The sequence below is a fragment of the Neomonachus schauinslandi genome, chromosome 12 (genome assembly GCF_002201575.2).
Source record: "Neomonachus schauinslandi chromosome 12, ASM220157v2, whole genome shotgun sequence".
Taxonomy (NCBI): Eukaryota; Metazoa; Chordata; class Mammalia; order Carnivora; family Phocidae; genus Neomonachus; species Neomonachus schauinslandi.
In genome coordinates, this window is record NC_058414.1 from 60,707,641 (window position 1) to 60,734,823 (window position 27,183).

Below are 27,183 nucleotides of genomic sequence, written 5' to 3' on the forward strand. Positions count from 1 at the left end.
TGTGTGTCTCTTAAAGCACGTCCAGACCCCGGGCTGAGTGTGTGTGTCTCTCTCTCTCCCGGCCCCCAGACAGCACCCAGACCATCCCTGAGGACAGAGACAACGACCTCGTCCCGCCCCTTGAGCTCTGCATCAGAACCAGGTGAGTCAGGTCTGTCTCTGGCTCTGGAAGCTCACCTGAGTGGCTGGGAGGTGTGGGGGTTGGGGGTAGTCGTACCCGCAGGAGGGAGGATGGGTTTCTGGATTGCCCCAACTAAGAGTCTGTGGGGAGGCAGGACCTCTGCAGAATGGAAAGACGCAGTGCTTGGGGCTTGTTTGTACGTAGCATTTTGAGGTCTCTGTGGCCCAAGTGGAGAAGTGTGTGGCCTGTGAGGTGACTGTGTCCTCAGACAGCTTCTGAGGCTGCCCCTGTGGCAGGGGGGTGGTGTGAGTAGGTGCTTCCTGAGCTCCGTCCTTGCTCACGGCAGTCACCAGCATGTGTGCTGAGTGCTGTGGGGCCCCGTCAGGAGGAAGCACAGGTAGGGGGACAGGTGGGGGAGGGGCGGGGTGGGAGGTGTTTGAGCAGGATGGGAAGGTGTGAGGGCCTAGCTCCTCAGTGGCCCCCAGGGTGTAGCTCTGAGCTGGCTTCCTGCAGCAGAGGCGCCCTCTGCATCTGGGAGGAGCAGCCCCCTCATTCTGTTGGTGCGGGTTGGGCTCTCTGAACCCCGAGCAGAGGTGCCCTGTAGCCTCAGACACAGGGTGGGGGCATCTCCTTGACTCCCCTGTTCCCGCTCAGCCTCGGGGTGAGTTGGGGCTCACTTGACTCACCAGCCCACTGACAAGGCCCCAGGGCTGGGAACAGAACTCCGGAGGGCTGTGGGGTTGGAGCTCTGGCCCCCTTCCTCCCAGCCTCAGGCGGGCCCTTCACAAAGCCTTTGGGTAGTGACTTGGAGGCTTCAGGGTGCAGTGGGGGGAGCAGGCGTGGGAGGGAGGAGGTCTGCATTCCAGTGCCTTCTGGGGAAGTGCTAGAACTTGCATGTGGTGAGTGTGGGTTCTAGAGTTTGAATCCTTTCCATTTTCTGGCCATGAGCTGTTAGACTTCACCTATGTGTCCCTCACACTATCAGCTGTAAGACCGGGAAAATGGGAGAGCCGAGCACAGGGCTGTTGTGAGAGCGCCCGGTATTCCGCCAGGTGCTCTGTAAATAGCTCTCACGGTTTCTGTCTTAGCGGCCTGTGCTGCGTTGTGACCTCAGGCGAACCTCATGTCCCTGACTGTGAAGTGATTGGCTTGGGGTGGGCGACGTGGATAATGCTGAGGCCCTGGGGCTCTGACCACCTGTGATCCAGGGGGTTCACTTGCAGCCTCGGGGTGCTGCCCACCTGCAGGCTAGTGAGCCCTTGACTGGAGCCATGGCCACAGTGGGGACACCAGGGAGGGGATGCAGGAGACGTTGGGACATCCTCTTTAGGCCCCATCTATTCGTCCATCTGCTCATCCGTCCGCCTGCCTGCCCACCAAGCCAGGGACAAAGCATTCTTGTGGGGTCATGTGCTGGCTTTTCTTTCGTCGGGAGGATTAAAGGCCCATGCGGGTTGCTTTCCTTTCATGTACAAAGGGCCACTCATTCCAGGTGATGAGAGAAGGGCAGCAGTGGAAAAAGGAGGTGACGCTGGCCTTGGCACCCTCCGCAGGATGGGGCCGGGGGCCACAAGGCATCCTTCCTGCAGGCGGGCCTGCCAAGCAGGGCGTGGACCGCACGCTGGGCACAGGCCCCGCCCACCTCCCCAGCCCCGAAGGCCTCCATCCGTCTCTGAAGGGCGTTGGGGGGCCACCACCCAGGACCTCTCCAACAGCCCCTGCTGAAATAACTCCTCTTTTCCCAAGAATGGTTCCACTGCAGGACTCACCAGTACCCCCAGTGGGCCCTGGGGTTGGACATTGTGGGCTCAGCCCTAACCGTCCAGCGCTTGACAATGACTCGGGGCTCTGGTCTGTCGGGGAGCTCAGTCCAGGGTCGTCTGAGCATGAGCCTGTGCCTGGAGTGCCTCTTCCTCTTCTGGCCGCTGTCCCCCTCTCCCAGGGCCCCGCCCATCCCAGCTGTAGCCGTGTGCCATGATATGACGGGGGAAACGGGGGTCGCTGCCTATCTCCAGGAACGATCCCTTGGCCTGGGGCGTATGGTCCAGGCTGAGTCCCTGCCCTGCCCTTTTCTGTTCCTGCTCGCTGTCAGGGCGTGGGGGTCGGGCAAGGCTCTAGCCATGCTTCCTAGTCCTTTGTAAACACAGATAAAAAATCACATTTGTGCAGCACACAGGGTTAGGGACAACTGGCCTGGCGACTCTGTTGGCCCAGACTCCAGCCAGCCCCCGATGGATGTGGGGATCAATACTCTGCCACACTTGTCTCCGTCTGTGGTTCAGCCATTGGGAAGATTTGCTCTAGAGTGTGGTCCTCAGGCTTTAGCAGGCATCCCTGGAGGGTGTGGTAAAGCGCACATCAGTGGGTCCTACCCCCACGGGTTCTGGTTCAGTAGAGCTAGGTGGGGTCTTGGAATTGGCTTATCTGGGGAGTTCCTGGGAATTGCTGGTGCTGCTGACTCAGGACCACACTCTGAGAACTTCTGGTGCCGGGTGAGGGCAGAGTCTATCCCTCTGTGGCCCTTTCTGGCTGCCTTGTGAGTCAGATGTCAGGTGAAGTGCTGAGCCTCTAGCATCTGGCCTGCTGTAATACTCCGGGCCAGGGGTCCTTCCTTCCTGGCTCTGGGGGCTGCCCCACCCCTCCCCCACCCTCCCCCAGGTAGGAGTATCCATCCTCTGCTAGGACTTTCCCGAAACCAGCTGCCTGCCTCTTCTATGACCTCTACCACCTGCCCCACCATGGTGGGTCCACCTGGACTGTTAATGTGGTGAGATTTTTCCCAGCATTATTCTCAGGAAAGCGAAGTGGGTGAGTGAATAGTGGGAATGCTGGTTCTCCCCTCTCCTCCCAGTACCCATCAGATAACATACCACTGTAATGGGAAACAGCAGGCCCAGCCTCCTGGAATCCTGTTCCAAGGGGTTGGATTACAAAGGCTTTGCATTTTGTTTTCATCCCAGATTCTCGAACAGCTCAAAGGGAGAAACTTGGGAAAGTGGCCTTCAAGGTCAGTGAAGACCCTGGGGAGAAAGGCCCTGCCTCCTGGGGGGATGAGCCCTGCTGCCCATTGGAGGTCCCCGCCCTGACAGGAAGGGGGTACATGTGGTGCCATGGCCTGAACTCAGGCCACATCTCAGGTCATTACCACAGGATGGACCAGGCCCCTGGGCCCATCACTTCAACCTCATGGAATCCCTGGGCTGGACTCCATGGAAGAAACAGCCAGATAAGACTCTGGGTTCTTGCTCTCGGAGAGTTCACAATTGAATAGAAGTCAAGTTCATGATCCACTCTGTCCTAATCCAGGCAGAGATGTGCTGCCTACCCTTAAACCTAGCTCTCTTGCCCCCTAAGGACCTCTGATGCTCACCCTGACCCAGCACGGAGCACACCACACCCCTGGCCAGCTGGCAGCTTGCTGAGATCCACGGAAAGGCCCTTAAGACACTACCTGACATGGGTCTTCCTTTCACAGATCGGGGTGTCCGGAGTGGAGCTCTGTGCCCCAGGCCATACCTTGAGTCACAAACAGCACAGATCCTGAAGCATAGGCCTTTGCTGTCCCAGCCCAGGGGAAGGTCACTGAGTGGGCAGTGTGATTTCCCACCACCTGGCTTTGTTGCCACACTGATATTACACAAGACGAGACTGTTGGTTTTGCTTTTGGGGAAGAGCATCCTAAGTCGAATGATCCCAGGTCCCGGGCCGCCTCTGCTCTCAAGTGTGACTCGCATCTGGGCCTCAGGGAGTCTCTCATTACCTATATGCTTATGTCAGGAATGTGGGGTCTGTCCTCCCCACCCCAGTTCCCGCTGCTCTCTGACCATCTCAGCAAAAACAACTCATTTATGGTCATTTCCAAACCAGACACACACAGTGACCTCTTGAGCTTCCAGCCTAGCCAGAGTGGGAGAAAATGAAACAGTTGACTGTGGTCCAGAGGAAAGACGAAAGAACACACAACCAGGGCCTGGGGCTGGGCCACAGATGTTTCTGTTTGGAGGCTCAGACAAGAAATTGAAAATATCATTTCAGCTGTGAACAGTGCCTTCCAGGGGCTGGAGCTGAGTGCCCAGGTCCCTCAGCTGTATCCCCACCCGCCACTGCGCCGGTCCTCACACCTCAGCTGACACCTTGTTTCCCAGGTACCCTCTTCACAGTGCCCCTCACCCGCCAAAGGAGGGTTCCCTGGGTGCTCCCATGGCCCCAGCCGCTCTCTTCTGATTCCCTGTCCTGCAACCTGCACACACACTTGCCCATTGGGTTCCTTGCCCTGGTTGGGTTTGCAGAACACTCCACACCGTGACAGAAGGACGGGAATCTGGAGACCTCGGTCCTGGCTGTGCTGCCATCACGATGCATGACCTCCAGAAGGCTTGGTTCTGCTCTAGACCTCAGTTTCCTCATCTCTTGTTGAGGTAGAAGGGTCCCTTCCCTGAGCTGTTGTGAGGTTGAAAAAGGAGAGGCAGAAGCATTCCCTTTCCTTTGGAGACCACAGGGAGGAGGAACAACCAGGAGGAGGCAGAGGGGAAGGGACAAGAGAGGGGAAGGGCCATGGGCTGGGCTTTGTAATTGCCTGGGTCAAAGGCAAGGGAGAGTGCAGTGCGAATGGAGACAGGCTTCCCCACTGGGCCCCTGGGGCTCCTGGAGGATCAGCTGCTGGGGAGGGGTGTGTTCATCTAGCAGCACCCCTGGGAACCTGTGCTTTGGCACTGAGAGGTCTTGGAGGCGACAGCGGCGAGTGACACCAGCTCTGTCCTTGAGGGGTTCACAGTCTCGTGGGGGAGGGAGGCCCCATGATAATATGGTGCTGAGAGAGGAGCCCCAGGCTGCTTGGGGGTCAGAGCACACTTCTAGAAGGAGGAATCTTGGGTCTGATCCTGAGGGATGGTTGTTCCAGGTGGAGGGCACAGCACAGGCCAAGGCCCGTAGGGGAGAGACAGCCTATGGAGCTCATTCCAGAGTGTTCTGATCCCAGTGGCTGGAGCACGGGAAGGGGCACTTGCACAACAGGATACTTGTCTGGAAATCCATAGTGAGCAAGAGTTCTGTGGTGTATCTCTACTGGTCAGCTTGGGGGCTTTAAAACCTGGCCTGTGCCCTTCTCCTTGCTGATATAGGCTCTACTAGGCATCTGCCCCCCAAGATACATTAGTGGCATCAATGCTGAAAGTCTGTGGGGGCAGGTGACCACTGCTCTGCTCTGGTTTAGGGCCCCGGGGAGGGAAGGGCCTCATCTGTGGCCCTGAGGTGGGCCCTCTCTGTGACGCTGAGCCTCCCCGAGCTCCAGGGACCACAGCATCTTCACGGAGCTCAACCCCTAAGCCAGTGGTCCTCAACCAGGTGATTTTGTGCCCCAGGGAATATTTGGCAATGTTGGGAGACATTTTTGGGTATCGCAGCTGGGGGAGGAGGGTGCTAAATACCCCACAGTGCACAAGACAGCCCCCAGAACAAAATTACCTAGCCCACAATGTCAGTGGTCCGAGGTCGAGAAAGCCTGCTGGGGACTCTCATGCTCAGCCTCCTGATCTAACCCTGGGTGAGCGAGCTTTCATTCTGCCTGCTGCACTGTCTACGGGTCCGTTTCATCCCTGCCCTCCCTCTGCCAGCCCCTAATTGCATACGCAGAGCTCTGTTTACTGTCCTTGTAATTGACCGTGGACTTTCCTACCGCGGAACCATCCATCCCCACACAAACACAGCAGCCTTGCATCTCAGCCCTTGCCATTTTAAAAACATCTCTGCTTTGATTTTCATCAACTGTAAACTGCTTTTCTCTGCTGCTTCTAATACTCTCCCCACCATTGGCACCTGTTGGCTGGGATGGGGTGGGTTAGTTACCTCGGTAAAAAGCCTTGAAACTAAGCACCCCCACCACCTAACTGTAAGACTCAGTGACTGTTGGTATGGCATGGACGTCTCTAGTGGTAGACAAATATGACTCAACCCCGCACTGAAGCCAAATCCCATGTTGCTGGGATCTGAGATGTTTGCAGATTGGGAGCTCATAGAAGGAACTTCTCTCTGCCTGTTAGAGTAGGGAGGGTGAAGGCTGGGAGGGATGGAGAGGGATGGGAGAAGGGTTTTGGCTGAGGATAGATCTTATGGTAACAAGAAGTCTGGTGTACTTCTGACTCCCGCCACCACCACCCCTCCATTCTTACCACGACTGGGGCAAGAAACCACTCTGGTCTGGGCAATGGTTTTCCCTTTGCAATCTGGGATCCTGATGCCTGCCTGGAGCTAGGCTACAGGCAGAATGTCACTCTCCTCCATGTCTTCTTTCTGCTGCTTTCTGGGGGACTGGATTCAGGATATAGCCCTAGTGTCTAAGACTTGGATAAGAAACTTACAGAGGCTGATGCTTACCTATAAATCGTAATAGAACAATAAAAGCTTTTAGTGACATGCTTCAAAACTGCAAAAGATGATGAACAGAGAAAGAAAATTGAAAATCTCAAGTTGTATGGTAGAATCGATTAAGCCCCGAGTCACGTTGCTGCGTACTGCTGAAGCACTATTAACCCACTTGGCGCAATAGGTCAGCCTAGTCCCTTGGAACCTGTGATCAGCACAGTGCCTTCCCAGCCTGTCTTACCCCCCCCCCCCCAGACCCTGCTCAGTTGTGCAACTGAGAGCTGCATCCATATTCCCTACTGGCTGGACCTATAGGGGCCACCCTGCAACATCATCAGGCTCCAGCACGAAACAGCGCGGGCGGTGGGCACTCGGCGACCGAGGCGTGGTCTGACTTCTCCCAGCCACGTTGAGTGGTCTCCAGATACAGTCCCAGTGCCTCTTGTTCAAGCAGTGACAGATGCTTTGACACCGATGGAGTCCATCAAAGTGGCTCAGCCCCCGAGCACCTACTAGATCCCTCTGGATCTGCCCCAGTGCTGACACGTGGCAGCTCAGGAAATAGTCGAAAGCACCCGGACACCACAGAAACACTTAAATCCCCCACAGCCAGGGGAACAGTGGTGCCAACCGTTTCGATTCACATGACACGATCGACAATGAAGGGGAGGCAGGGTCGGTGGACGAGTGCAAGAGGGTTATGTGTCTTGTCACAGGTTATGTTTGGAGTTGTGTCTTGCTAAGGTAGCTTTTCCAACACTTAGTCTGGAGAAGAGACGGAGGAATGTGTGCAAACTTTTTTGCACATCCAGACCTGCTTCTGGACATCTGTGACCAGAAGGATCCCAGGGGTCAAATGGCTCCGGTGTGGAAGGTACCTCGCAGCCTTTCGTGCAGGAAGGAAAGGGTTGGCTGTCAAAAAGTCATATCCCACCCCATTTGGGGTGGGCTGTCCTGGTGTCACAGGGCATCATCAGTGATACTGAAGAACACGCAGAGCTAGTTTTGAAGGACTAGTTTCCTAAGACAGTGTAACAGTCATGGCTTGGCAGGTTTTCTTCTATCGTCCACCCATTTCAGCCTTTTATGCTGAGGATTTTAACGAAAAGATGCAATTCAGCGTTCATATATAGAGTGGATAAAAATGTCTCAGGACGTTGACTGGTGTGCACAATGCAGGGCAGGGCTGTGTCTTGTGTCTAGACGGTGATGAACACTCCATTCTCATGTTCCGTCTATCCTCACAGTGTGCTGGGTGGAGCTTAGGAGAACAGCGGAATAGTCACTGTTCCAAAACGGACAATATGCAAATATTTCCCACACCAAAGCTCTCCCTGGGAGCAAGACACACAGAATTACCACCAAGATTTTTTGTCTTCAAACGGCGAGAAATCTTTTTGCTCGTTTGAAGAGGAATGCGCTGGTCTAAGGTGTGCAAAAAATTCAACAGAGGAAAATACAGTCTTTACAGCTACCAGGAAGGTGCCTGTAATCAAGAGCAAAGTAATTTGATAAGAGCAGAGTGAGTATGAGTCCCGTTGCCTCTGGAAGGCTGTCCCTGTTAACCTAAAAGCCAGAGACATTGATGCGGCAACTGAAGCAAGGCACGGACGTGAGGAAAGACAAAGAGCAGAAGCCTGAGGAAGGAGGGAGAAAGAAATTCAGAGGGAGTCTGTGTTCTTCATGAAGGTGGAGAAGGTTGGGTTTACAACCAACCACTACTGAAACCTCGGGGTGCTTCTGAGCATTCAGTTGGGAGGTGCAAGCGTCTTCCTCTGGGAGACCCTGTTCACTCACCTGTCACGGTTCCCACCTCAGGGAGACTGGACTTTCCAAAGCAGAAGCACAGTTAAAACGAGGAAAGTTTCTTTTTTTCCCTCCTCTGTTGGCCGTTAACATATTGACTTTAGTCAGAAGAAAAACTTCAGGTTTTGAAAACGTCTGTTCCCTCCCCAAGCCTCTCACTGTGAAAAGCATTTCAAGAGCCTAGTTTCAAACTCTGCACCCTAGCACTGCTGTTGAGGTATACACATCTGCTTCCGGGTTCCTGTGATCTCAGGATGTATGTATATGTATTAGATACCCAAGGCCAGGTCTTGCAGGAATATTCCTTCCGCCAGAAATGTGATTCCTCTGAGTTGCTTTAGAAAACTAGTGTGCCGTGTATTAAAATCAGGTGTTGGGGGGTGCCTGAGTGGCTCGGTTGGTTAAGCGTCTGACTCTTGATTTAGGCTCAGGTCGTGATTTCGGTGTCGTGAGATTGAGCCCTGCATTGGGCTCCCCGCTGAATGTGGAGCCTGCTTAGGATGTGCGCTCACTCTCTCCCCCTCTGCCAACTCCCCACTCAAAAATAAATAAATGAATAAAAATTTTTAAAAAATTAAGTGTTGGGTCATTCCATAGTCACACCTCTAATAACTTTTATTTTGGAATTGAACTAGTATTAAATTATATCTAGCCCTGGACTACATAGAGTTAAATGATACTCACTGCTTCTTTTTTTTTTTTTTAATTTTTTTTAAATTTTTTTTAAAGATTTTATTTATTCACGAGAGACAGAGAGAGAGACAGAGGCAGAGGGAGAAGCAGGCTCCCCGCGAAGCAGGGAGCCCGATGCGGGACTCGATCCCAGGACCCCGGGATCATGACCTGAGCCGAAGGCAGACGCTTAACCGACTGAGCCACCCAGGCGTCCCGATACTCACTGCTTCTTAAGACTTCATCAAGTAATTAAAAAAAAAAATGCAAATCTGTGTTTTACTGAGCTGCTCCCAGCCCTTCACTGGCTTCCCGTGGCTCTTAGAGCAAAGCCCAGAATCCTTCTGAGGCTCCCAGGTCCTGTGTGGTGCCGCCTTGCCTGCTTCCCACCCTGGGCCGCACCTCTCTCCCTCCTGTACTAGGCTCCAGCACCTGGAACACTCCAGGATTCTCCCTATCTGGGTCTTCCCACGTGCTATCAAGTACCACCATCAGGCACCCCTGGAAGGTGGCTGGATCCACATATGTGTGGATCACTCCCATCAGCTCAGGGCCCTGCAGTGCCAGGCACAGAGGAGGTTCTCGATAAACACTTGTGGCATGAATGAATGAATGAATGAATGACCTGCCACTTCTGTCTTCTCCGTGGCTCTCTGGGGTCCTAGGTATGTTTGTGTTTCGTGAGGGCCTGGTGTGTTTGTTTGTATGTGTGTGGAGAGGCGAGGTAGGGAGGTTGGAACCAGAAATCCTCAAAGCCACTAAGACAGGACCTTCAGGTGAGTGAGGGCAAGAGATGGCTCCTGTGTGGGCCTCCGCAGCTCTAACTCTTTATCTGTTACTCTGCTTGTAGGTGGAAGGGGGCAGCGGTGAACTGGAACGGCTCAGACCCCATCCTGTGACCCTTCCTGTGGGTAAGCCTATGGCTCTACCACTCATCGCTGGGGGGTGACAGCTGAGCCCCAGGCCTCAGGAACAAGTCTCTCAGAAGAATGTCACCCCCATCTGGGCCAACAGTGCTGCAGAAGCGTCCAGAACCTCCCTGCCCCTTCCATGAAGGGCCCCCAGGACTGTGATGAGGGCCCAGAGTGCTGCTATACGGCTCCCTCCCAGCTGAGCCATGACTGCCAAGGATTGGACCGCCTCTGTGCTTTTTGTCTGCATCCCTCCCTTGCTCCCTGCTGGGCCACCTCTCCCCTCTTCAAGCCTGTGATATGGTTAGCCTGGGCACCCTGGGCTCGTTATTTCTGGTAGTTGGCTTTCTATAAAGCAGGAGTCAAACCCATGCAGAGGACGGAGAGACTCATTTCTTCTCTTGTGGCAAAGGAAGCATGAGGTCTGCGTGGTTCATGGCTGGGGTGGGAACAGTGATGGTGGAGGGGCCCCAGAGCCCTGGAGACCTGTGAGCTAAGACATCACCTAATGAGAGTCTCTGCAGGCAGGCTTTGCCCTCTGGTCCAGTAGTGTCCCTGGCGGGGCTTCTGGTCTAGCCTGATCCTGTCTGGATCAGCCCCAGGTCTAAGGCACCAGGCTCTGTAAGGCAACTCAGGCCACCTGGGAGCCTGTCTCAGGGCAGACCTGGATCCCTGAGAGGCCCCAGGAGGATGGTCATGTGGACCTGGCCAAGTGCATATGGGGGAAGAACCTTCTAGGGAGGGACCTCTTGGCCACAGAGGGCAATAAGATGAGAATGAGCAGAGGGATAGTCCCCCCCCCCCCCCACCGCCCCCCGGTGGCTGCAGTAAGGCACTTGTGAAGAGAACTGCCTGAAATGTGGGTGGGCAGAGTCTGGGGACGCCCTCATGTTCCAGAGCAAGGGGTGGGGGGGATAGGTACAAATGGGAAGAATAATCACTCATAAAGGGAAATTTGTACAGTTGTAGCATCCTTGATTCCATGGGGTTACATCCTACTGGTTTTAAAAAGGAATATGAAGTTAAGGACTGTGCTCTGCAATGGCTCCCAACAGCGGGATGAGCAAGGGCACCCAGAGGAGGAGCACTGGCCTCGGGGAGCCCCCGTCATGAGCCCGTCCATGTGAGGAGCCGGGAGCAGCATGACAGCAGAGCGCTCAGCAGCGTGGCCCCGTGCTGGCCCCTGCTGCGCCCAGCGAGCGCTTGGGCTGGAGCTCTGAGCTCCGAGCTCCGCAGCGGGCCCCGTAGAGGTGGGTGTTTGCACGAAAGGACCGGGGTGTGAGCTCCTCCCATGTCTGCCCTGGCCCAGGGAGAGGCCCAGGAGAGTCGTAGACACTGTCTGGCGGCTGGTCCCCAGCCTCTGTGTGCCCTTCCGGTGCTCAGGACGCAAGCAGCTCAGGGACCGTGTTCCCTCTGCAGCCCTGGCTAAAAGGACATCCCTTCTCTTTATGTGCCAGGCATTTGGTGGTGACAACTCAACGGCCTGTTTTGCATTCTCGTGGGCCGGGCACGAGTCGTGGCTGGATTATTGTGGGTCTTTGGGGAGAAGCAGGGAGGAGCTGGGAGGGAAGTGAGAGGGCAGGGCGTGCTTTGTCCAAGCTGTGTGGAGGCCCCCCTGGGGTTTGCTGTGTAAACTCCAGTGGCCATTCACAGCAGGCGTCCAGCAGAAATGCTTCCTATATGTCCCTGAAATGTTTATGCATTTGTTTTCCTTGGCCAGAGACAGGCCGCTCCAGCTGAGCACCCGGGGGAGGAAGTCAGTTTCCCTGTAGCAGGCTTGTTTATCAGCCTGGGAAGGAAAAGTGTGTCTTTTCAATGAAACTCACTTAACCTCCTGACCAGGGTCCTGTTGGCAGGGCTGGAGAAATAAAAATATTCCCAGCTTTGCTTGAAAAACCCAGTTCCAACAAATTATGGAAACGCTTTTCTAGAAGCCAAGATGCGGGTACATGCAGTTTGACACCCGGTGCCTGGGGCTTCCTGGGATGCAAGATGAGCAAAGCCGTAGCACCACCCTCTCCCAGGTCCGGAAGCGAGAGTGGACCCACAGTACGGTCACCAGGTCTGCAAGAATGAAATAGAAGCCTATGCCTCCTTGCAGGCGGCTGTTCTCCACCCGAGGCACAGGGTTTTCTAGGGAGACTGTCAGTAGGCTTCAGCGGGTCCAGAGCCTCCCGCCCAAATTATATTCAAATCTTTGTGTTCATGTACGTATGTGTAATTTTCCAGGGAGAGGGTCTACTTGACTTGGACCAGTACCCTCCTGAATTCCCCAGAAAAAGTTAAGAGTCCTAGAGCTGAGTGGCTTCCCCAGGACCAACCTGGGCGTGTCCACCCCATCTGAGCTCAAACGTGGGCTGGGTTAGTGAACAAGCCGATCTCAGGGAGGTGCGAATTCTTGGTCTCTGGAGGAAAGAGCCAGTGGATCCTGCTGCTCTTCCAGCAGTTAAGAGCAGTCTCAAGGCCACTCAAGCCCGTACTCTGCCATTAGTGGAAACATGCCCCTCCCCCTGCTCCTAGGCGGGCGTCCAGTCACTAGGGACCTCTCCCGAGTCGGATGATTCCTGCTCTGTCCGCTGCTGATGGCGGCTCCCAGTACCTGCTCCCACCCAGCTTCTGGTGGTGCAGTCAGCCTCCTCCTTCCCCTTTTAAGAAGACCCGAGTCTTCCTTCTGCAGGATCCACATTTGAGCCATGCAAAGCACCCACACATCTTTGCCTTCCCAGTTCTGGAGGTCACACCTTTCCCCCCTCAGCCTGCCTGTCTGCTTAGCCACCCGTTGGGAACAGCAATGTCTCCTGTTCTCAGGTGGGAGTCAGGGACCGGCCCACACGGCGGGTGCACATGGCAAGCTTTTAAACAGCTTTCTGGAAGCCTCCCTCACTTGGCTTTAGGAGAGGAGATGTAGACCTCCGGGCCCCATGGCTGGGGGAAGGGATCCCAGCACACTGACGCCTCTCTCAAAGAATTCCTCAGTAGCTACCGGCCTCTTCCACTGAGAGCCCAGTGCTTTCTTCACCTTCTTCCACGGCCAGGGGACGTGCAAATGGTGGCCGAGCCACCCACACCACTGTCTCTGTAGGCTCTTCATGGCAGCCCCACAGGTAAGAAGAGCAGCTTCCAGAAGAACCGCAAGGATTCCCTGGGGGGTCAGAGCTGGGCCAAGGCTTGGGGGGGGCGTTGGGGGATATCCTCAGGCAGGAGTGCATCCGGAATCCCATCCCACTGCTTGTTTCTGAGCAGAAGGGAAGTTAGGGGTGGGGGCCCAGGCTCTGGAGAGGGCCGGGGAGGGTGAAGGACCAGTCTTAGGCTCACCCAGGCCGTTGGCTCGGCTAAGCCCTCACAATGGCAAGAGGAGGACTTGTCTGCCCTCATGTAGACTCCAGCCTTGCTACTCCATGTGTGGGCCTTAGACCAGCCGCATCAGCCACACCTGAGAACTTCTTAGAAATGCAGACTCTCAGGCTCCACCCATGCCCCCCTGATTCAGAATCTGCACTTTCACAAAACCGTCAGGTGAATCAGGTTAAAGCGGGAGATAGTTCCGTTCTAGAGCTTGTGACTTTGTGGGGTGACAGTGGGGGTCCCCATAAGGAAGTACTGAAGGGATGGGCGGAAGCAGTGTCCGAGGAAGAAGCAGCAGCAGGACCAGAGGCCTGAGTCTGGGCTTGCCTCCACTGCTTCCTGCCTGTGTGACTATGAGCACCTGACCTAAGCTCTCTGGGCCTCAGTTTCCTCCTCTGTAAAATGACCACCGCATGGGGCTGTATTGAGGCCTAAGTGAGTCAGTGCACAGTGAGGTGTGTAGAGCAGGGCCTGGCATGTCACCACAACTTGCTAAGTGTTTGCTCTTAAAGTTTCCGGTGGGGTGGGGGAGGCTCCTTGGCGGTGGTAGCATCTTACCTAGGCCTTGATGGATGGGCATGGCTTTGACAAGTGGAGAATTGGATGGAAGATCATTCCAGGTGACATGGTGAGATGGTGAGAAGCAAGAGACCATGGAAGTCCATGAAGTCTGTGAGTCTCATGACCCGAGAGTGGGAGTCCCAGAGGATTAGGGGAGGAGGCACAGAGTGGGAGAAGGCCTCAGATGGCAGGCCCCGGGCTGGGACGTGTTCCCGGGAGACAAGGTCTGCTCAGAACTCGACTTCAGATCTCTGCCCCTGGCCAGGGAGTGGGTGTGGGGCAGAGGCGAGGGGCACGTTGAGGGGCTGCCGCACTGCTCCCAGGAAAGGCAGTGTGAGGGGGGAGGCCAGGAGATGATGGAGGTGACCGACGCTGATGGCCTTTTGCTTTCCAAGGCCCCGTGGATGATCCTCACCAGCCACTGAGCCCTTCCGGGAGCCTAAACTTGAAGGAGGCAATCAGGCTGCCACATCTATTTGCAAGTATTTCTCTCCATCCGCCAGAGTCCTCCCTACTCCCTAATCATGCCCTAATCCTCATGGGGCTGTGGGAGCTGTAATTACCAGAAAAAAATGTCAGGCATTTGCGATAATAGAGATTGCTTAATGCAGGCCGAGGGGCAGGTTGGCAGGTGGGCGGGAGAGTGGGCGGGCAGGCTGCCTGTGGGTCAGGGTGGCCCAGTGCCAGGGCCTGCATGGTGCTCAGGGCTGTCGCTCCAGCAGACCGGCTCGGCACAGGAGAGGAATCCGAGCCCCACACTGGTCAGGGGCTTGGTGGTCACAGCAGCCCATCGTTGGCCTTTCCCGCTGTCTCGGGACCGAAGTTCTTTGTCCCACTGTCCTGTCTGCCTTCCCCGGAGATGCCTATCCTATGTCCTGTTCCCTGGGAAATCACTGAAGGCCTTCGCTTTATAGTTGGGGAAACTGAGGCCCAGGAAGTCTTAGTTAAGACCCCTGCTGGGACATTTCTCATTCACGGAAGGTTCTCTGGGGGACCAGACCACCAGACGGCCTTTGGGCTGAAGGGAATACATCTGGTGGGGGGGGTCTAAGGGGGTGACTCCAACCTGCCTGTCCTTCTGCCTCCCCACCTCGCTTCCTCCTCCAGCTCCATACTCTACCCACCCCAGACCATAGCAGCTGCTTCCCTGAGAAGCCCCTTGCTGCCTGAAGCCTTTGCTAGTGCTCTTTGCTGCACCTGGGTCCTGGCCTCCCGTGACCATCTGCCAAATCCAGCCAGACCCTCAAAGCCTGTCTCCTAAGCCCCTACTCTAGGAAGCCCTCTGGGATTATCTAGTTAAAGTGCAGGCCCAGTCCTCCGAATGCCCTCAATCAGCTCCTCTCTCACAGCCCAGATCCCAGTTGGTGGTTGGCACCCACCTACAGGTTTCTCCCATTACCCCATGTGCACGTGTGTGTGCGTGCAAACCAGCCCCCCCACCCCCCTGCCACAGTGCCCTGCTTTCCTTGTCCCTGGGCATGGGGCCCCTTGTCTTCCCTCCCTCCCTTCCCTCTGGCACCTGTCCCATCCTGGGGGATGAAGCCCAAAGTTTATTCCCCATCTCTGAAGAAGCTCCTCCCCCACCCTGCCTCCAGGCGTAAAGCCCCAGGCACTGGGTGCTGGGGTGGGGAGGCACTGCCTGAAGTCTCTAAACCGTTGATTCCGGGTGTGGTTTTGAGATTAAACCTGGCGCCTTTCCTGTGGCCCTTGATAAGGGCAATTCTGGGTGCTTATCTGGCATTTTCTGTTTTAAGGCCCCTTGACATCTGTGAGGTTCAGCAAAGTCCCACCTCCCTGTGGAATGGAGCCCATCTCCATGATAAGCACCCACTTCCTTGTGTCCTGCCTGGGTGTCCACTGTGAGAACTCTCGGGGCTCTGGAGACACGGGTTGTCGGCCCCATCTCTGGACCCTGCCCCCCTGCCTCACGCCTCCCTTGCTCCAGCACTGGGGCTGAAGCTGAGGGGGTACTATTAATAATTACATCAGGACAATTGTATAAACACACTGTGCTGTGCATGGGAACCTTACTCTAAGGAAGGGTTGTTCTATTATTGATTGATTTCCTATCTTGGTGTTCTCCAGACTCCTGGGCTGAGATCCTCCTTGGATTTCATTGGGGGCATAGGGCTCAGATGAGGGGAACTTGTATGGGCTGGAGCAGTCAGGGAGGCTTCTTAGACGGGGGAGGATTGTAGCTGAACCCTGGAGGAGGGGAGGTCAGGAGGAGGGGCAGAGCTACCCCAGGCCGATGGACAGGGGCAGAGCTGCCAGGAGGAAGGGGCTGGCAGGAAGTTAAGGCACATCAGAGCCAAAGGGCTTGCATGCCAGGCAGAGGAACTCATGCTGCCTCCTGAGCACTGGGCAGCCATGGGGGGTTTCAGAGCTGGGCAGAGCTGGCCCCACACTGCTGTAGAAGACTGTGCTGCAACAGCATGCAGGGTGGCTCAAAGCGCGGATGCCAACCTCTGAGCTCGGGCCCCGGGGAGGAGCAGTAGTGGGAAATCGCTTGCATTTCAGTGATTCAGCCTACGGAGCAAGGTGGGGGGCCCTTGGGCTTGGAGTCAAGGGCCCTCTCTCCCCTGCTTCCTGGCAGGCAGACCTCAGCCTTGAGCAGCCGGCCCCTGTGTGCGCTCCCCTGTTAGCATCGGTGGCCGCAGCTCTCCCGGGAACAGTCTTTGCAAAACATCCCTACCTCCTGATGAAGGCTTCCTCCGTCTCCTGTCTTGGCAAACCATGAAGGAGGGGGCCTCAATGCGAGGAAGTACCCAGGCCTTTGTTCTGGACCCGGCTATGGCTGGACCCACTGCCCATTGTTTTCGAAGCTATTGGTGACCTTGGGCCAGCCGGACGGGACCAGCTGGCTCCCTTGGGCTTGGCCACCTCCGAGGGCACATGGAAGACAGCCAGGCTGGCGGGATGGCTCCCAGTCCCTCGGTGGCCTTGGAGAGGGCCCCTGCCCATGGGGTGCCCCATCTGTGTTCTCAGAGCCCGGAACCCCTAGCTTGGCCATTTGGGGTGTTCATGGGCCTTAGGGAAACTGCTCATCTCCTGGGGGCCAGGAGTCTGTCAGGCAGGAAAGCACACAGAGAGCTCCCAGCCCCTGCTCCAACACTCATGCTTCTCCCACGCGCACTGTTGGGGCCCTGGCTCTCCTGAACCTGTGGGTCAGAAGGCCCGAGCTGTTGTCTGCTGTGCTCTCCCTGGATTTGGGGGATCCTTGCTGCACCCACCAGGGGGAGTGCACCATAAGGCAGGGGAGTATGCAGCCTGCCAGAGTGGTTATGAACTCGGACCTGGACTTTGATGACCCAGGGTTAGATCTTAGCTCCGACGTCTCGGCTGTGTCACCTAAGTGACAAACTAAACAGAAGAAAAAAAAACAAAACCCAAACCTTTCTGAGCCTCAGTTTCCCTCCCTGTAAAATGAGAATAATCATATCCTGTACCTCTTTAGGTTGGCGTGGGGAGTAAGGGCACAGTGCTTGGAAGAGGGACTGGTCCCCTGTCTGTGCCCAGCAGACGTTGGCTCTTCTACTGGGAGCTGGATGGGAGGGTGCAGGAACTGGGGTGGGTCGAACTCACCGAGAGGCAAGAAGTGTGACCGTGTGGAATGCCATGACACAGTGAGGCCACCTCCACGCCTGGAGGTCAGGCCCTCCTCCCTGATGCCGCTCGCACCCCCCTCCCTATGGCAGCTCTCGCTGGCCCCGTAGCGGCTCCTGGGCTAACTGGATATGTGCTTTTCCTCTGTGGTCACCGAATATGGCACTCCCTTTCTGCTCTGGGCTTTGGTCCCACTTCTGTAAAATGAGGTGATTGGCCGGGGCGGCTCTACAGAGCAGTGACCACTCCCCAAGACAGAGACAAGGGGGCCAGTGTCAGCTCCCTCCCTCAAACCTTCCACTTCCAGATGGGGAACCTGAGTTTCAGAGAGCCGAGGCACTCTCCAGGGTCTCCAGGCTAACAGAGGGCAGGCATCAAGTTCTGATTTGCTCCCCTGCATCCTGGGAGGCCCCCACGCAGGGCAGAGTAGTGAGAGGCTCCCTGGAACCCCTGGGCCCCTGTCTTCCCTGATTTCTTCCTGAGACGTCGGGGCCTCTGGTAATTCCTGTGAGCGCCCTGGTTTCTATACCTGTAAGCCATTGTGGGAGCCCAGTCTTCCCTTCCATGCAGACGTCCCTGTGTGAGCGGCCCAGAGGGAAGGATGGGTCAGACCCCCTGCCTGGTCCTGCCCAGAGGAAGCCGGACCAGCCAAGGTGGGAGCAGGCAGCCAGCCTCCGTGTCTCCTGCAAACCCCACTTCCTGTCGTCCCCCAGCCCCTATGGCTTTGGCAACCACAGAAAATACCATGTGCTTTTTTCCTTCTTCTCCACTAACGCAGACACACCTTGGGTTTGTTTTCCTAAAGATTTTCCATTTCCTTTTCTGGAAAGTCATCAGGGTTATGCATGTCCCTTTCATCACAAAGGAGGCTGGGAAGAGAGGGGTGTGTCTTTGGTCCCCCTGGGAAGGAGTAAGTGAGGGAAGCTGAGAGCCGAGCACCGTGTGACCCTGCTGTGCTCTCCCTTGACACCCTCTTCCGCTGTGAAGACTGTTCGGGTTGGCCCTTTCGTAGGAACGTACCTGCTCGCGAGTGAGGAACCTCTCGCTGGGGCAGTGGCTCCCCAAGGCCATGTGGCACAAGGCTGACCAAGTCTGTCCTCTCCTGTGTCCCATCCACGGCTGTGCCCAGTCATGTTCAGAGGCCTAATTGTTTAAGCTCCAAACTCGGCCCCAACTCCCACCTGCACTGGTCTGGGCGAGGAGCTCCCTGAGGGCGGAGGCCCTGAGCCCCCAGCCTGGGTGCACCTGAGGCCGGCAGGGCCCAGGCCGCCGCCTCTGCCCCAGAGATTCAGGCTGTGAGGCAGAGACAGCCTCACAAAGTGCACCATCCCTCTTCCACCAGCCCCTCTCTGAGGGTCTGAGTTAGCCCTGGAGAGAGGGCAGTGAAGTACTCTCCCCACCCCTGCCATGGCTGAAAGCCCACCCGTCCATCCCTCCTTCTGCCTGGCCTTTCCTCTTCCCAAACCACCTCCCTTCCTTCACATAAACAAATCTGTCTGCCATGTCCCCTCCTCTAGGAAGCCTTTCCTGATTACTGGAAAGAGGTGGGGTTCTTCCGCTGCCCACAAATCTACCTCACCCCTTCCTGAGGCTCAGGCCTAGGCCTCAGCTGCCCTCCCCTGAACACCCAGGGCTGCCTGGAACCCCTCTCTGTCGTCAGGGCCGCTTGAGTCAGCTCAGGTCTAAGCCAGTGAGTGGTGGAAGGATGGTCTGCTGTGGTCATTGACCATGGTGCTGGCCCAGGCTGAGCACCAAGGGGCATTGTGTTCTCCACACTGTGACTCTCCATCAGCGACGGACCCCATTGAGGTGCCCAGGCTTAGCCCTTCTCACAGAAAGGCCCAAATGCCCCTAAAACACAGCCTTCTGCCTGCCCCTCAAATCTCCTCATAATAAGTTCTGCTCAATCAGTTCCCTGGGCAGTCAGAATTGGGGGAAAGACTTTCTCCTGACTGTAGGCAACGGCCTCTGTGACCATAGAGTAAGCTTTGGTGAGCATGTCTTCCTTTCTTGCCATGACTTCCAGGAAGCTCAGATGGAAAGTGATGCTCAGTTGTAATCTGTCTCCGGCCTCATGAGAAGCTTCCTCCCTCTCTGTGTTTTTGTTTTAACTAGACTATGATCAGGAGTTTGTTTTTTTTTTGTAATTCCGACCCTTGCTGCTCAAAGTTCTGAGACCAGGGAGCATTGGTGTCACCTGGGAGCTTGTTAGAAATGCAAAATCCTGGGCCCTACCCAGACCTACTGAGTCAGAAGCTGCATTTTTTTTTTTTTTCCAAAAGGAAAGTAAAACTTTATTGGAATTCATACTAGTAGTAGACATTCCTGAAAAACTATATTATGTAAATCAGTTATAGACACTACTTTTTAAAGTACATCAGTGGATACTTCTTTTTTTTTTTTTATTCTTATGTTAATCCCCATACATTACATCATTAGTTTTAGATGAAGTGTTCCATGATTCATTGTTTGTGCATTTTAATAAGACCTCCAGGGGATTCATGTTCACATTCTAGTCTGAGAAGCACTGATGGAATCCTCAAATGCTTTTAGGACAGATGTAGAAGGTACATGCAGTAAGACCTGTAACGATTCTCCCCTTTCCTACCCTACTTCTCAAAGAAATGGACCAAAATGGGCCAAAGAAATGGACCCCTGCAGCAGCCCTGCCCAAGCCTGACTCCACTCCTTCAAAGCAGCCCTGGCCTTGATTTTGACCCTCAGTTCTGCTCTCTGGCAGGGTCAGGTCCCTGAGGGGTGTGGGACGGGAGCCCTCTTAGGTTGTTGTCTATAAGGATGAGGCAGGTGGTGGGCAAGTGCCCAGGAGAGGGGACCTTCCACGAGCCAGTTGTCTGCTCCCTCATGGACCAAGTAATCTTCCTACGTTTGGGCTCTTGGCCATTCCTGGGATAATGGGATTGTCCTGGTATGATTATGCCCAGCCCCCATCCCCTCCCTCCCACCCCATTACCAGGATGGAGAGGAGCACAAGAGGGTCTGAGAGTCCTGGGATTGGCCCACCTGAGAAGTGGCAGCCCTCAGAAAATGGGTCCTTGTGTCTATGCATAAGCAACTCTCTAACCATTCCCATGAGCTGTCCCAGTGGGGGAAGTACTCATGTAGAGGGTCATAGCCCTCTGGAAGGAATGATATCAAGGAGCATCCTGGGCAATTTTAGGCAGCCTTCGAGATCCCTTCAGATCCTGAAATTCCATGATTTAAAGTCCTGCCTCCTCCAGGAAGGCTTCTATAATTTCTCCTACCCTCACTGATTCCCTCCCCTACACCCAGCTCATAACTTCTCCTAGGATCTTCTCTGACTGCCTTATATTTGTGAGTCTGGGCCCCCAACCACTAGGGAACCCATGGCCTGGGTCTCCTCTGTCCACCTGCCCTTACACTGGCGAGGTGGGGATGAGTGGAAGATGCAGGCAGGCAGCTAACCCAGGTCTCTTTCCCGGCTAGTTCTAAAAATGGTCACTTCTAAGGGCTTCTGGCTCTTGAAAATGGAGTGGTTGGGGTGGGGGGGCTCTCACTCACCCCTTGGCTCCTGCCAACACTGTATATTTATCCTCGTTTAGGCCTGGGCCTGGCCTGGGCAGAGGCAGGATCGCCATAAGGGGACCTGGGCTTCCTGAATTCCAGACACTGGCTTCGACACCCGGGAAGCCACTTTAGCCCATGGCCTCAGTTTACTTTTGTCTTAATGACCTGAAGGCCCTCCTATCCTAATGGTCTAACACCCTGGGTGTTCAGAGGTGCCCAGCCCTTGGTGACAGGAGGGCCCCGGAGGGGGTGGCCCAGGGGCCCTGTGAGTTGACCAGTGGATACACCTGCAGGACGATAGCACAGAGTGGGAGGTGTGTGTGTGTTGGGGTGAGGCCGGTGGCACTGGGGGCTGGGGAGCCAGAGCCTGGCTGGGCGCAGGGGCCCGAGGCGGGGGGCCATGTCATCATTTTCTCATTAGGCAAGACAGCGATCTGCCTGTGTGAGATGATCTTGCTGGCCCTGTGGGCTCCAGGAATGTTGGCTTCACATGAATAGAATCCCCAGAGCGGACCACAGGGGGAGGGGTCTCCAGTGGACGGGGACAAGGGTAGGCACCTCCCACCTTCCTAGACTCACCCCTGCCAGCCCCAGCCCACAGCATCATGACATCCTAGGAAGCCACAGAGTGAAAGAGGGTGGTCCCAGAGGTAAACCTGCCCATCCCCGCTCCAGGGGGGCCCAGCACACCCCTCCTGACGCCGGTTGGTGGGCTGGCAGACGGCTGGCTCTGTTCACCTTTGAAACCTTCCTGAGCTGCTCCGCATGTTGAGCCTGCTCCCCACCTGGCTGTGAGCAGGGAGCTGGGTCAGATCCAGCCCCCGTCCCTGCCCAGGGTGGGGGGTCCTGGCTGGAAATAAAGAGACAAGGACACACCTAGCGTGTTCCCAAAAGAGGAACCTTGGAGTCGCGCAGTGACAGGAATGCCCACCACTGCATTCCTCCTCCTGTCCACCATGTAAAGTCAGCTCCCTGCTAAGGAGATGAGAGGAGAGAGGCCCCAGCTTATGAGCCGCACAGGTGGCCGCAGCCGTGAGCCGTCAGAGCTGCCGGAGAGACTGCGCAGAGTCCCTGGAGTTCTGCAGCAGAAGCCACAGTGTGCACAGCGTGGGAGGTGCAGGCTTCACGGCCGCCGTGTGTGTCTTTCATCTGTGTATCTGCACGCACATGTACGCCTGAGGATGTGCATGCCTTGCGTATGTTTGAGTGTGCACATGTGTTTGCATACGTGTACACACACGTGTGTGCATGCTATGTGTTGTGCAGGTAACCGATGTCTGTGCTGGTGTGCACTGCCCGTGCGTGTATCCACGTGTGTGCAAGCACATGCCCTGTGTGTGTGCGCGCGCGCACATGAGTGTGAAAGCCCGTGCGCTGCCGGGGGAGGAGGAAAGGGCAGCTAAGCCTCTGTGGTGGCACCCTGCCAGGTGTGGCTCGGCAAGGGTGGGCAAGAGGGCGGGAAGGTTCACCGTGGAGGAGAGGGCTGGGGACACAGCTCAGCCCGGGACTATGCTTTACTTCCGGGAGGGGCCGGGCTGAGCTCAGCTGGAGTGTGCTCATCTCTGTCCCTGCCCACGTACTGCTATCTGGCCACGGTGGTGGTGGGTGGCTGTGCTGGGCGTCAGGCCACATTATGACTTTCACGGACCCTGGGCTCTTTTGCTTTCATGGGCCTCCTCCTCCATAAAAGACATTAACAGCTAAGTTTTACGACTGCGTTAGTATAGAGATGAATATATTAATCCTGGTGGTGAGCTGTGAGTGTAGCCACCAGCACAGAGAAACAATTTCGCTGCAGTTCTGGAACTTGCTGGCATCTAAGCAGTCCTGCCACAGGGCCCAGGAAGGAACGTGAGGCTGCATCTGGGCCGGCATCTGCTCCGACTGCTGGAACCCAGTTGGGCTTGGCTTGCAGGGAAAAGCCAAAGAAACCAGGGAGGCTTTGGGCCTGGGAAGCACCCAGCTTGCCCCAGCAGCGGGTCGCAGAGGAGGCAAGGGCAACCCACCATGGGTGATGGGACCGGGGGGACGCTGGGGCAGGATCCGGCAGCCGTGGCCGTTCTCAGGGAGAGACCCAGCCGAGGAAGAGGCAGCAGAGAGTGGCGGCGGCAGCGGGACCCCCAGGAGGGCCGGGAGGCCAGGGGCCCAGATGGCATGGGGGCATCCAGGAGAGGGGCCGGAGCAGGAGGGGACAGAGCATGGTCCCTGCCTGCAGGACTTGCTGGGAGCACCTGAACACTCCCTCTGGGGACACCGGCTATAGGTGAGGGGTGGGGTGGGGTGGGACGGGGCAGGGTAGCATGGGAAGTCTCAAAAGGTGAGCAGACCTCAGGGGCAGACACTTTGGGGATAACAGCATTGGTTGGAGGGGGGTTGACGTGCCTCTACACTGGCTCAGGCCCTGCTGGGGGACAGAAACCTCAGGTCCGGGGGCCGGGGAGGGGGTATGTAGAAGGCCAGCTCCCTCATGGTTACTCTCTGGCTGCCTGGGTCTCTGGCTTCTTGTTCAGGGAAGGCACTTTTCTGAGTCCTTGCTGGAGTCCAAGGAGGAGATGGCCTCTCACCAAGCAGAGAAGGGAGGAGGAAGAGGCTGGATGTGGCTAGCAGACAAGGCCTAGAGAGGAGCTTGGAGGCCTGGATTCCAGTCCTGGCTCCCTCCTGACCCACAAAAGGACCCTGGGCATGTCACCTTGCCTCTCTGAGCCTCAGTTTCCCCATGTGTAAAATGAGGCCATCAGATCCAATGCTATCGGAGCCTCTTTTCCCAATCTTGATGCTTTATGATCTAAGAAGGCATAGATAGGAGATTTTTGAGGGCCTAGGCAGGGGACTGGGGGCCTGGAGAGGGAGTGGAAGCTGCGGTGGCAGCCAGGCCAGGGGAGGGGGAAAGCGTGTGTGTGACCAGGGTGAAGAGATGCTCCAAAGTCACTTCCACACATGATGAGGACTTCCCTTCTAGGGACCCACACTGCAGAGGCTGGTTCCAGGCAGACCTTGGCAAAAATGCCACCACCAGCATTTTCTGGAAGTGAGGGATGCCACCCTCCTGGCCCAGCAGGGCCTCTTCACCCGCAGGGCAGGGCTAGGGAAACCGTGACTTCATTCCCTCTTCTCTCCTCCAGTCCAAGTAGAGTTGGGGGTGGGACGGGGGGCAGCTGTGTGTCCTCGGGGTGCCCTCATTCAGGCCTGGGAGCCTAGCCCATTCTCGAGTCCCTGCTCCCATCTTAGATGTGGCGTGTCAAATGCTCATCGACCCTAGCAGGGCTGAGGGCAGCTGTCTCCATCTTGTCTCTCTGGCTCCTCCTCTGCAACATCAAGTGGGGCCATTGCTGGAGAATTAGTAAAACATCAAAATAGAAAATTCCACTTTCCAGAAATAGGCTTGACATTGCCCACCCCCCCCGCCACCCCGGCCCCAACACACATAATGAGCACTGCTCAGGGAAGGCAGGGGTGGGGGAAGGCGGAGAGAGGAGAAGTAGCTTAGAAAGTTCCTGAATTGTTCTGCCTCTGGACAACCACTGGTGGCCCGCTAAATCCGGTTTTGATTTAAGGGGGATCGTGTGACGCCTAAATGGCCGGGAGTCCTCTGTCAGACAGGGAGGGATTCACAGGCTTTGAGAGGTGGGTGCTGGTCTCTCAGGGGAATCAGACACCTCCTGGATCATCTCCACCCCCCCCCCCGGCCCCCACCCGCCCCCATGCTCAGTCTCCAGCTCAGCTCTGCTGGGGGCATGGTGGACAGGGAGGGAGAAGACCTAAGCCCTGTCCTCTAGCCTCTAGCCTCTAGCCTCACCTGCACAAGGCCATCAGGGGACGGGCAGGGGTGAGAACCGGGTCTGGAGGTGAGGGTGCATGGCCTTAACCTCCGTGGTCACCATGGAGGAGGGGCTCAGGAGAGGTGGTGTAGCTGGGAAGGGGAAAGAAGGAAGGTGCTTGGCAGGCGAAGAGTGTACATGCAAATATCTGGGAACAGTGAGCCTGGGGGCACAGGAACCAGGGCCCTGGTCTAGAGCTGGGAAGGGGTGGTGATGAGTGGGGAGCTTTCAGGACTGGGCTGAGGAGTGTGGGGGATATTCTGTCTTCTTTTTTGGTCTCTGTGCTCTGGACCTTGGTCCTTTCTCTGTTCCCCCAGGCTCAGGGGTGGGGGGCCGGCTGAGCCTCATAGGAAGGGTGACGCTGCACTAGTGCCAAATCCCCGCTTTGGCCCATGCCTCCTTGGCCCATGTCTCCCAGGCAGCGGTGGGGGGGGGGGGGGGGGGGAAGAGCCCCATCTGTACAGCCAAGAGCCGAGCCCGCAGGTCCTAGATCAAGGTCAGGGGAGGGATGCACCGAGTGCCCTGGTGAGGGGCAGAGCTAGGAGGTGGCAGAGGGATTCTCTGGGAGAAGGCATTCTGTTATTTTCCACCCCCTCCCCAGAGCCTTATCCTGCCTTCCCAGACTCCATTAGTGCGCTCTGCCTCTGTTCAGGACAGCCTGAGAGATTCTGGAAGATTCGTCCAGCTTGCTGGTGAGCTGATGGTGACTGCATGGTCAAGGCCAGTCTGCTATCAGCCGTCCCTTCCGGCTCAAGCTCCATCTTCCTGGTGGGCCTCCCGGAGGGAATGAAGTCATTGTTTCCCACTACCCGGCCTGTGGGTGGGAAATCCCTGCCCTGCCTAGTAGGTAGGGTCCACTCCCTCAGTCCCTCTCTCCTGTGCTCCACAGAAGCTTCGGGCTAAGAGAGTGACGGCCTTGGCCACCACCCCCCCCATGGGTGTCTTCTCCACACACAGCCTGAGGTCCCCAATCCTTAGCATGCATCTGAGGACCTGTGCATCCACCCAACTCTGGACAAAGCCTGAGGTTCGCCCATGGCATCTGGGTGGGGCTAGAGCCCAGACTGTCCTGGGGACAGCCAGCTCTGACTGGAAAACGGGCCTCACTAGGCACATCAGGAATAAGGCACATCTGGAAAACTGTTTTCCGAGACGGCTGCTCCAGGAGGGCCAGACAGTGCCCGGGCCTGAGTGGCTTCAGGCCCCGCCCAGGGCTCAGGAGTTGGGGACGGGGGCGGTCCCCCCCTTATTTAGCCTGGCTCAGGCCTGTGGGATCTGGAGGCTGGGCCCGTGCCACTGCCCATGGGAGGGACACGTTGCTCACCAAGTCAGGCCACACTGGAGGAGGAGCTGGGGTGGAGGCGGCACCCTGCCCCAGAGCCCAAGCAACCAGGGCTAGTGGGGCTGCACGGGTGGGTGGCTCTGGCCTTCCCTGGCTTCTCTGTGTGTCCACTCTTGGCTCAATGCTTCCTTCCCCATCTGTCCCTCACCCCACCCCAATTATGCAGAAAAGTTGGAGATGGCCCTCTCATTTCTACCCCCACGTCCCCCGCCCATCCTCGGGCCTGGATCCCTCAGTCCTGCACTTGTTACTGGGCCATCAGAACTCAGGTTTCCGGGGCGCCTGGGTGGCTCAGTCGTTAAGCGTCTGCCTTCGGCTCAGGTCATGGTCCCAGGGTCCTGGGATCGAGCCCCATGTTGGGCTCCCTGCTCCGCGGGAAGCCTGCTTTTCCCTCTCCCACTCCCCCTGCTTGTGTTCCCTCTCTCGCTGTGTCTCTGTCTGTCAAATAAATAAATAAAATCTTTAAAAAAAAAAAAAAAAAGGAACTCAGGTTTCCATCTGGGAACCAGGACCATCAGGGGCCTTCCCTGATAGGCAGGCAGAGAACCAGACTGGGGTTCTGGGAATTAGGGGATCCTGAGTTCTAATCCTAGCTCTGCCATTCTTTGGCAAATCATTTACCATCTGAGCATCCCAGGGTTGTGGTGAAGAAGAGCCCTCAGCCAGAGACTGTTTCCTTTCTCCCTCCCTCCTCCCTCCCTCTTTTTATCCCTCCCTCCCTCTCTCCTTCTCCCTCCCTTCGCTGCTTGGCCAGGACTTGTGGCAGACCAGGGAGAAGAAGGTCATGGGGTTTGTGGACTTCCTGGATCTGGGGATCCAGTGGCAGTCCTTCTCCCTTTCACGTTGAAATTGTCAGGTCATGGCTACACAGGACCCTTTGCATTGGGGGAGATGGTGGGTGAGTGAGGTGGGCATTATTCCGGAGAGGTCTGCATTCGGATGGCGCCTCCTGGTGATGGCAGTGCCTTTGCCCCAAGGAACAGAACTATAATGGTGGGTGGCATTTAAGGCAGAGGCCATGCTGATATGGGGGAGGGGTGGGAGACACAGTGGGTGTCCCGGGTATTGTCCTGAGGACCCTCACATCATCCTGAC

The 27,183-nt window shown here is 56.4% G+C and overlaps 1 protein-coding gene and 1 pseudogene across 1 annotated transcript in view; both read left to right on the forward strand.

Annotated features, from left to right (window-relative positions):
• Window positions 1–10,308, forward strand: part of MINDY4 (MINDY lysine 48 deubiquitinase 4) — a 101,962-nt gene extending 91,654 nt beyond the window's left edge. The window contains exons 17-18 of the mRNA XM_044919980.1: window positions 70–142; window positions 9,810–10,308. Of these exons, the coding sequence (XP_044775915.1) occupies window positions 70–142; window positions 9,810–9,858 (122 nt within the window). The 3' untranslated portion in view covers window positions 9,859–10,308. The remainder of the gene's footprint in view (window positions 1–69; window positions 143–9,809) is intronic.
• On the forward strand, window positions 4,730–8,334 carry LOC110579920 (annotated as a pseudogene).
• Window positions 10,309–27,183: the final 16,875 nt, after the last annotated feature.